This window comes from Sorex fumeus, unplaced genomic scaffold (assembly GCF_029834395.1).
Source record: "Sorex fumeus unplaced genomic scaffold, SorFum_2.1 ptg000047l, whole genome shotgun sequence".
Taxonomy (NCBI): domain Eukaryota; kingdom Metazoa; phylum Chordata; class Mammalia; order Eulipotyphla; family Soricidae; genus Sorex; species Sorex fumeus.
In genome coordinates this window covers 7341501-7352500 of record NW_026606104.1, presented here as the reverse complement: position 1 = coordinate 7352500, position 11000 = coordinate 7341501, and the positions used below count along the sequence as shown (strand labels likewise).

Below are 11000 nucleotides of genomic sequence, written 5' to 3'. Positions count from 1 at the left end.
TCTGCCATGCAGTATATAACAACACAATTCCTGTTAGTCTCACAGATGTCCTCTCCTTTCTCCTGCTGGAAGACACTCAAACCTAAACCCTGCTTTCCCACGGACTTCTCTATTGAGAAGCACTATGGCTTCCCCAGCAGGTGAGAGTCCATCTATCTACACACTTTAGTGTAAACTTAGCTCCTATGAATAATTCTGTGAAAACCCTCCCTACCACTGACTCCCTGTAAGCATAATTCATGGTTTCTGATAATGGTCTTCTCTCTCAGAAAAATAAAGGTAGAGAGGAACATTATCGTAAGGAAAGAATTTTGATACCTATCAAAAATCTTGGGGCTGGAGAGAGAGTACAGCGGGCAGGGAGTGTACCATGCATGTAACTGACTTGATTTTGATCCCTCAAACCCCAAATAGTCCCCAGAGCCCTGCCAGGAGTGATCCCTGAGCACAGAGCCAGGTCAAGCCCTGAGCATTGCCAAAACAACAACAACAAAAATCTCAAGCACTCCAGAAACCGTGAGAGCCCCAGCCAAGAGGGATGCACACCGCAGAACCACAGCAAAAAATGTTACTTTCATTTCCTTTCCAAACACAAGCAACAGTGTGAAATTAATAAAAAGAAATGAGTTTGGTGTTAGGCAGATCTTGATGGATTTCTGGTTCAACCACTTACTGGTTGCTGACACCTTTCTTTATATTTATTTTTTATTTTTAATTAGTGAAACACCATGTGGTACAGTTGTAGACTTACAAGTTTTTGTGCATAGGTTTCAGTTATATAATGATTGGGTACCCATCCCTCCACCAGTGCCCATTCTCCACCTCCAGTGTTCCCAGTTCCCTCCCACCCACCCCATCCCCCCCACAACTTTCAAATCATTTACTGTCACTTGTGCATTGGGTATAACCGACCTATTCTGCAGTTTTAAGCATTATATTAGCAAGTGTAATCATAAAGAGCCCAATGCAGTGCCTGGTACAAAGCAAGACTCAACAAATGATAGTTACTGTAATTAGAGAGAGGAGTACTGCCAGTCAACAACTACCACTGTGACAAAAACTAAAAATGATAAGGTTAATAGGGGTTAATAGTAACAAACAGCAAGTTGCTATGCCCAACAGAGTGCTTCTCTTGTTATTAAATTTAACTTACAAAGAAGTTGTGAAACAGATGCAGCCCTATTTTATAGATGCTCATGCTGGGGATCAGAGAGATTTGCTGATTTATTAGCCCAAGATTTTATCAAGGAGTAATTTGCACACCCAGAAATTTCAATCTAGTTCAAGCTTTTGATGACTATGCAATGCTGACTATAAGTTAAGGAAAAACCAGCCAACCTTCTACAAAACAGTAGCTACTCAAGGCATCTGTTGAACCAGGTGTATTTTCTCCAGGCCACATGGAGACTACTTCCGCTCAGTGGGGTCTCAAAGAAGACACCACTTTCTTTCCATTTCCTCTCCCTGAATCTTCCTATTGCTGAAGTCCAGCAGAAAAATCCATGACCAAGCTGAAGAATAGTGAAGTGTTCAGTGAAGCCTGAACTGGCTGAACTGAATTAGTTAATGCTGACCTCCTATAACTCCCTCTTTGAGTTGACATTAAAATTATAATAAATAGAATATTTACATTTCTCAAATTTTTTACTTTCCACACTGAATTGCTTTTTACCAGGAGCCTGACACAATTTCACGACAACAGAATTAATTGGAGAGGCTGAACATTACCAGAAACTTTCATTTCTTCTCTTTCATCCGGGTTTATCTTTTCTACTGCATGAGATACAGTACATTCCAAGACATCTGGAAACTCCTGTAATAAAAACACAATCCACACCACAAATAGGAAATTAATACTTCTGATTACCTAGATCATTACTTTATCAAAAATAGCCCTCTAGAAATAGAAAATGTTTACGATATCAGGACTCTGTACCTAAGATGGGCTATACAGGTATTCTTTAAATTTAATTTTATAAAGTTGTTTACAATAATTGACTACATTTAATATTCAAACACCAATCCCACCGCTATTACACCTTTCCACCACCATATTTCAAATGTTTCCATCCCAAACCCCAAACCCTGTCTCCAAAGTAGAACTAAAGTAATTCTGTATTGCTTGTTATGAATAATCCACTAAAAATGATCCAAAAAGTTTCCACAGAGGAAAGTGTGTGAACTGTATTTCAGCCTGGAGCCATTAGGTGCTTCAGTAAGAGAACTAACATGTTAAAGGTTATGCCTTGTTATACAGGTTTGTTAAGCTTTGGAATAATGGTTAAATGTTGTGTGAGTCCATTTTCTGGGGAAAAGGGTTACATTTTGATTAAGTACTCAGGGATGTGTGCAGAGCCAGAAAGATAGCTCAATGGGGAGAGTGCTTCCTTTGCAAGTGGGAGATCTGAGTTCGATTCCTGGCACCACAATCCTCTAAGCAACACCAGGCACAAACCCGAAAGCACTGAGCCAGGACTAGCCCAGCACATCACTGCGTTTGCCCCCCCCACCCCAAAAAATAACCCCCAAACAAACAAAAATGGTGGTGGGAGTGGCATTATGTGAAGAGTCAGAATCACTTACACAGTAGGTAATTTTACTTAGGTAACAAACCAATGAAAAATATCCATTCCAGAGAACAACATGTAAAACTCTCTTTATATTAACCACAAACATTAACTAGAGATTTTTTTTTTAGTGTAATAAAACAAACAAACAAAAGTTAAGGCGAGGGATTTGACTCAGTAGTAATGCACTTTCTTTGCACAAGTGAAATCTTCGGTTCTATCCCTAGCAGCACTGGGCGGGGTGGAGGGGTACTTCTAGGTAGATGGTATAGTAGGTAAGGAATTTGCCTTGCATGCAGCCAAACCGGGTTCAATCTCTGGCGCCACTATGGTTGATCCCTTGATGATTCCAGGGCAGAGTGAGGAGTAAGCCCTGAGCACTTCTGGATGTAGCCCTCAAACCAAAAAAAATTAAAGGGCAGAGGGATTATTCCTATGCATAATAATGAGTAGTCTGGGCTGGACAACTAGTACAGTAGGCAGGCTGTTTGCCTTGCACACATTTGATCCAGGTCCAATCCCCAGTATCTCATCTTGTTCCCTGAGTACCACCGGGAGTAATTCCTGAGTGCAGAGCCAGGAGTAAACCTTGAGCATCACCAGGTGTGTCCAAAAAGAAAAAAAAAAGGTTAAGAAAAACTGAATAGTTTATCAGGAAAGTGATATATGATAAAACATAGAACGGAAACATGAATTCACACTTGTAAAATTAAAATAAAAAGTGAGGCCTTTGTAAAAATTTTTGAGCACATTACAATGCCTGGCACATTTACTGCTTAGTAAATACTTTTAAGTCATACATAAATAGTGAAAGGTCATTTCAGAAAAACAGAAACTGACATATTAATAAATGTCTGCCTAGTCTGCCTTGCCTTGACAGTTATAGATTTACAGTGTGTTCAGAGGAACAAGGTAAAAGCAGTCTACAATTTGTTATGAGCTTTTAGCAGAGCTGGATTCCAAAAAGTAATTTACAGGGGGGGGGGGGGGAGAGAGAGAGAGAGAGAGAGAGAGAGTTAGTTTATTTTGGTTTGGGGACTACTTCCAGTGTTCATGACTTACTCATGGCTTTGCACTCCAGGATCAGTCCTGGCAATGCTTGGAGGACCAAATGAGGCACGGGGGATCAAACTGTATCTGGCCACAAGCAAAGCCAGCACCCTACCTTCTGTACTATCTTGCTGGTCCCTGGTACTATTTATATTAATGTGAAAAGGAATCTTAATATTTCATCAGCCAAATATTTTTAATTAAATAAGCAATTATACTTAGTGGCTACATTACAGGAGTGGTGATCTTCCAAATCCATCTACCTAACAAAAATATCTGTAAGCCCCTCCTCCCTCTGTTAGAGCAAATAAACACAGGAACTAAGCATTATGAGTAAACTGGTGGAAATCAAGCACACAAAAGCCGACTATCTTGTCTAGATGAAGTGGGAACTACAATGTCCGGTTTATGCCTGAGGGTCAGACTGTCCTTCCAGCAAATTAGTCACAGGGTCTTTTATGCTAATAGCCTGACTTCCCTAGCAAAATTCAGGAAATGCTGGCTTACTTACAGAGATAATTTTAACAGAGATAATTTCTTTATTCATGTATTACTCACCCTGACCGAATCTGGGTTGATTTGGGAACTCCACTCATTCAAGGTCTTTTGGATACAATCTCGAAGCTGTAAAAAGAATGTGATTTGAAAACTGTTTGTTAAATTCTAAACACTTTTTTGGGGGGTAAACCAATGATAAGAATGATTTATTAGTTTGATAAGTAGAAAAAAAAGGATGTTAATAGGACAAACAAAAATTTTAGTTCTGCAAGGTTCCTGTTTTCTTCAACAAATACGTACGTAGGTCTATTAGGCCTATTTTTGTCTCAATCTGAATTCTCAAGTGCTTCTAATAGAAAGCAATAATTACTGTTTTTGTATGGGTATTCTGTGCTGCGCATGCATGCCCAGGATCAAACCTAGGGCCTCTTGCATGCAAGGCATGCAGTCTACCTTTGAGCTTACCCTAGGATCAAGTGGTATATTTTGTTTTGTTTTCCATTTTTGGGTCACGACCCATGGTGGAGAGGAGAGGGAAGGAGCTACTCCTGGCTAAAAGCTTGGGAATCTATCCTAGCAGTGCCTGATCAACCACGCTGTGCCAAGGGGGCTTGCATGTGCTCCAATCCTCTGAGCTATCTCTCCAGTCCCATTATTATTTTGGTTTGGTTTTGGTTTATTGGTTTTGAGGCCTCACCTGGTGGTAGTGAGGGTCTACTTTGGTCTGGTGTTGGTGCTGTGGGGTTGTTTCCCTTGGTGTTCAGGGGGTCATGCAGAGCTGGTGATCAAACCAAGGGATCCAGCAAACGAAGTACATACTCTAGCCCTCTGAACCATTTCTCTTGCCCAGTTAATTATTTTTAAAGTTCCAGTGAAATTTAACTAAACTTGGGCCTGGAGAGATATAGTGTGGGCAAGGCACTTGCTTTGCATGTTGCTGACCCAGGTTCCATCACCAGCACCCCATATGATCCCCTGAGCTTACCAGGAGGGATTTTTGAGCACAGACCCAAGATTTTGAGCACAGACCTGTGCACTGCCAGATATGATCTTAAACAAAGAAACAACAAAAAACCCAAGACATTTAATTATATAATATGAAATTAAAAAGCATTCATAAACAAAATTTCTTTTTCAAAAAGAATTTTTGAAAAATTGGAAAAAAATCGATTAACCCTTATGCTATTTTCCTCAAACATAATTTTTAATGTATGGCCAGAGGGACTCATACATCAGATTTGGCTGTGGATTAAAAAGTTAAAACTCCAGAGCCCATCCTTGACTTATGGAACCCTTGTTTTCGTTTGTTCTTTTTCTTTTGGTGCCAGGGATCAAACCCAGGACCTCACACATGCAAGGCAAATGCTCTACTCAGCTACATCCCTTGCTCTCAATCAGTTTCTAAGGGCAGCAGAACTTGCACCTTTACAAGCTTCACAATAACTCAACCATACCCTAAAGCCTAAGATTCACCATTGTCACATCTTAGACGTCAGCTTGCATGTGAATCCATAAATCATTTAACACTTGTCTTCAATGTTTTCTTGTAAACAAAAAAAAAATTACATGAATATCATAGTATGTTGCAAATTCATTAAACTTTTCACCTTTCATTTCTTAGGTCAGTGTATTTTAAATGTTATTTTATTTTGTAGTGATCCGAAGTCAGACATACATTCACAGAGTGAGCAAGAATATACACATATGTAACAAAAACTGTTACAAAATTTTGATGTCCACTACACATCAGGCATTCTGATAGCCTCTATTCTACTAAGAAAAACCAAATTGCCCCATGATTCACTAAACTTATTTAAAACCACTAATGGAAAACATCGACAATTTGAAACCACTGCCTTATAAATACCCAAGGGCAGAAAGTTTTGCATTCCATAGGCAATCAATGAAAAAAAATAAATGAGTAACTAGAAGCAAGTCCCTGAATTGCAAAAGCACTTTCCTAATAATGACAAACTTTTGAACTTACTATATAATCTATGACTGCTGATAATTAAAACTGATACTAGTACTTTACTACTATATTTTAGTATAGACAATTAGAAGGAACAGCCAGTTTAGCACTCAGAGTCACCTGTAATATTTGTAATACAAAAGAATAACTTATATATTATTTACAATAATCCACATGAATTTAATTTATAAGTCCTGTATTTTTTTTTTGCTTTTTGGGTCATACCTGGCGATGCACAGGGGTTACTCCTGGCGGTGCTCAGGGGACCATATGGGATGCTGGGACTCGAACCCGGGTCAGCCGTGTGCAAGGCAAACACCCTACCTGCTGTGCTATCTCTCCAGCCCCAAGGCCTGTATTTTTATGGAAAGTATGTTTACAATTAAGGTTACATTTGGTAGAAAAAACTTATCTGATAATCACCCTGGAAAATTGAAAGTCAATACTCCTTTAAACATTAAGTAACATTAGGGTTGAAAATATAGTTCAGTGGTACAGTGCATGTATGAGATGGAGTTCACTCCACGGCACTACAAAACAAAAAGTAAAATTTGAAGAATTGACTAGAAGTTAGTTCTGTCAGGAGAATTTTGGCTCAAAGTAGAAGTTCAAGAAATTTTCCTTTAGAAGGGTGAAAATATTCACCCTTTCTTAAAATAATTTTACCCTGGCTTCTCAAAAATGTTAGGACAAAGTGTAGAACATGTTTCAATAAAGTTAGAAATTCATTGGCTTTGTCATAAGCTTAGTGATTTTTAATATTTTTTAAAAAATATTTATGCTTTGGGGCCACAACCAGAGGTACTCTGGGATCAGTTCTGGTGGGGTTGGGGGAACCGTACAAGGTATGGGGATCAATCCTGGGTCAGCTGTGTGCAGAGCAAGCACTACCCACGGTACTAGCACTCTGGCCCAATTTTTAATCTTTCAAATGTTATCTATAGTGACTGAATATTAACCTGACATTTTTCTGTTCTCTGATCTCTACATTCTTATCATACATACATAGTATCATTAAAGTAGCTGCATTATGTATACTATGAGATCTGGAGTTGTTAAAAGAGTTTTTTAAAATACCAACATGACTCAACTTGTGGAATAATTGGTGGCACAGGGGTAAAGTACATTCTTCTGGATGTAGTGCAGAATTCAATTCCTGGAGCTCCTCCTACCCCATATAATGGTCACTTGTTCAATAACCTTAAAGAACTAGACAAAATAATGCTACAATGGCCTGTTTGAGAAATTATTTCATAAAATTTGAATGAAACAAAAAATCTCAGTCAAGGTTACAGGATTTTTTTTAAACATCAAGAACACTTTAAGTACCCAAACTCACCAGTGTGCAATTTTTTTCAATAATGAATGATTTATTCAGTTTTTTTTTATTCAATGAGATCAAACTACTTCAAACTGCATACACTAATCTGAAGCTCAGCTCTAACTATGCCATCACACTTTCCTTGCACCACAATGCCATAGCTTCATATTCTTCGTATATTTCCTAGTTTTGTCCCTCTTATGCAGCACTCAAAACACACAATCCAGAATTAGTCCCTTGAAGTAATATTTTCAAGATGTAGGGCGTGACTCATCATTGCTATAAGGAATCAAGAGTAGTTGTTTACTAGTGCCAGGAATTGAACCCACAACTCTGTACATACAAGGCAAGAGTTCAATTCCCAGTCTAGGAATCAAGCCTTTAAAAAATTAGAGGCCACCGAATGCAGGTCACGGAGCCAGGTAGACATAGAAGATAACCAGATGTCTGAGTTATGAGATACCCGCTAGCCACAATGCCCATGTACATAAATGCTGATCTTTGAATCTATAGGCTAAGGAGTAATGTGCTTTTAAATGGATTGGTTAAAAAAGTATATGTTGTTACGAATCTACTGGCCATGAAATGCGTGGGCTCTGCTGTAACAGCCAGTGAAGGCCTATATAAGATCTCCTTTGAAGAAGCTCGGGGTCTTGCTTGACGGCTTGACCCTGGCTAGCCAGCTCAATAAACTACCTGCTTGCTGATTGAAAAACAAAATTAAAATAGAAGAAATTAGAACACACAATATGTGGTGCAAGCTACCATCTTCACATAAAACTTTTGTTATATTTATGGAACTATAAACTGGATTAGCAAGGTAAAATGCATTTATTACTGGCCATGTGGTTCAAAAAAAATTCTGAAAGCTACTACTTCAGAGTATGTTATATAGAGAGATAAGAGAATATTTTCCCCAGTATTATTAATATTCATGCACAATGTTTTATTGACTCATCATTACTGGAGGAAATTAAAGGTCAAGTACTAAATACAGAAATCTTTATATTTGGGAGAAATATTCAAGTGGGGGAGTTTTAAAGTAGCACATGAAAATGAGCTAGGAGCTGCACATAAACTGCAACAGGAACTGATGCCAGTTAAAAGTTACAACCAAGAGTTCTTGTTTCCTGAAGGGCATTTGCCACACCAGGTAGGATGTGCGCCGAGAGGGATGCTATCTGCCACAGAGTGTAACACCAGTATCTTACAGAAAGGGGCAGAAAGTACCTATGATCACAGCAGATAACAGGCTAGAGATTTATCTTTTTAAATGAAGGGTTTTTTCTTTTTCTTCCCTGACCAGGGAAACAGATATGAAAGACAAATGTATGGCTCGCAAGTATTTTCCTACTTTTTTTTCCTCTTTATTGTCCACACTCTCCAATGTTCAGGGTTTACTCCTGGCTCTGCACTCAAGGATCCTGGTGATGTCTGGGGTGATAAAACCCAGGTGAGCAGCACGTTACCCACTGTGTATCTCTCCAGCCCTATCTATACTCTTTTCTTCACCCTCACAACGACCTGAATGCATTATGTGTGATAAACTTTGAGTCCAGGTGTGTTTAATCAGTAGGTAACTTCCGCCAAGTCCAGAGCTCCTAACGTCGGTTTTGTTATGTGATATTCAAAACTTTCCTCTACCTCCCGTACTCCTTGGCCGTGAATTCCCGCCCGCCCCCACCCCCCCATCAATAGGGGGCTCCCTCCGCGTCCCCCACCACCACCAAAGCGGGGAAGACCAGCTGAGTTGAGAGCTAACAAGTGTATCATTCCATGTCCATCTCCACCGCTTCATCACAGTCGTGATGCGCTTCAGGCCAATCAAACTAAGGCCGATGCATCTGGGGCTGAGAAAACTGGGCGCTGGATTCCCACAGCCCGACGGCAGAAGCTCCGACCTTGGCCAAGCTTAAAGCAAGCAACAGCCAACGACCGTGTCAATGATCCTCAAAGTTACGTGTCCAGTGTTACGGGCCTTCCACCGGGGACCCGACGGCCTTATCTCTTCGGAACAGCAGCGTGGAGGGGAGGGAAGGCGCCCGCCGCGGGGGCGCGGGGCTGGCCGAGCAAAGACCGGTCTCGGGGACCCCCTGAGCCGGGGCTGAGTGGTGCGGCAGGTCAGGTGGGGGGTGGGGAATTGGGGTTCCCCGGGCACTCGCCGTGGCGGAGCTCGGGGGTCGGGGGCGGGGGAACGAACGCGTAGCAGCCGCCAAGTTGGCGGAGCGGTTCCCCCACCCCCACCGCCCAGGGCTGCGGGCAGGGCTGCGGGGGGCGGCGGGGCCCAGGTGCGCGCCTCTCCCACCTGCCCCGGCGCGGCCCGGCCCGCCTCACCTCCTCGCTGTGCGTGGACGGGCACTTCTTGCGCAGGCGGCCCCAGTTGAGCAGGTTCCCGGTCTGCAGGTGCAGGGTGCTGGCCCGCGCCAGGAGCGCCCCGGCCGCGCGGCTGTCGGTGCCCATGGCAGCGGCCGGCCCAGGGTGGGGGGATGCGGCCGCAGGCGGGGGAAGGAGGCCGGTCCGCAGGGGACGCGCCGCCCGGGACCGGACCGCCGAGCGCGAGGCTGGTTGCCCCGCGCGTGGGGGGCCGCCCTCGGCCTGCGCTCGGGCCCGGGACGGGCCGGCCGGCCGGGAGTGGACGCACCGGGGGCCGCCGCGGGAGAGCCGGCTGGCGGTCGCCGCGGGAGCCGTTTCCTGGAAGACAATGACTAAGCAGAAATCGCCGCCCAGAAAGTGCTTCGTAACCGTTACCCGTCCCGCGGCGGGGCGGGGCGGGGCGGAGAATGGGACGCGGGTCGCCGGCGGCCCGCGGGGAGGGAGGGGAGAACTGGCGTGCAGCGAGCGGGTGCGCGCGCGCGCGAGCGGCGGAGAAGCCCCGCGCCAAGGGCCGGGCTCCGCGCGGTGGGGCGGGGCGGGGCGGGGCGGGGCGGGGCGAGGCGCGGCGCGGCGCGGCGCGGCGCGGCGGCCGGGACCCGCGCTCGGGAGGGCGCCCCCTGCCGACAGGCCGAGCGCCGCGTGCAGGTCCTCCGCGCGCGCGCGCCCCGGGCCTCCCCTCCCCGCGCGTGGGCCCCGTGCGTCACGCGGGTGGGTTCCCCGCCCTGGGCAAGCCCCAGCCTGCTGCCTCTCTCGCAGTCAGGTGTCGCTGCCCCAGTAGCTCCCGCTTGTTCTCTTCTCTCTCCTCTTAGTTCATTTCCTTTCTTGAGCACTTTTCCTTCCAAGTTTCTTTTTTTTTTTCTCCTTTCCCCCACCCCACGTCAATGAAAAGTGCTCATTTTCCCTTATTTGTCGGGCAGCGTGTGGTGAAGTCGAGGAATACAACTTAATCTTTGCCCTGGAGGCACTTATGCACTTACATCCAGAGACAAGGTCTAAATACGTGAAGCAATAACGATGCGAGGATACTGTATTTTAAGCTTACGTTCCTGGTTTAATTAAAGAGAATACTTAAACCGTTGGCATCGGAGAAGACTTTATCACTAATTCGCTGGTGTTGTTTTCCTTGCATTTAGGGTAGAGTTAGGATGAGCCTCATAAATGGTGGGTTTACTGTATTGAGAGTAATGTGACCTGTTAAAAGGCAACTAGAATCATGAGT

The 11000-nt window shown here is 43.8% G+C and overlaps 1 protein-coding gene across 1 annotated transcript in view; it reads right to left on the bottom strand.

Annotated features, from left to right (window-relative positions):
* The window catches only part of GCLM (glutamate-cysteine ligase modifier subunit), a 24339-nt gene extending 14168 nt beyond the window's left edge, over window positions 1-10171 (bottom strand). Inside the window, exons 1-3 of the mRNA XM_056123276.1 lie at window positions 9743-10171; window positions 4176-4241; window positions 1729-1813 (exon numbers count right to left, since the gene is read on the bottom strand). Coding sequence (XP_055979251.1) covers window positions 1729-1813; window positions 4176-4241; window positions 9743-9868 — 277 coding nt within the window. The 5' untranslated portion in view covers window positions 9869-10171. The remainder of the gene's footprint in view (window positions 1-1728; window positions 1814-4175; window positions 4242-9742) is intronic.
* Between the last annotated feature and the right edge of the window lie 829 nt (window positions 10172-11000).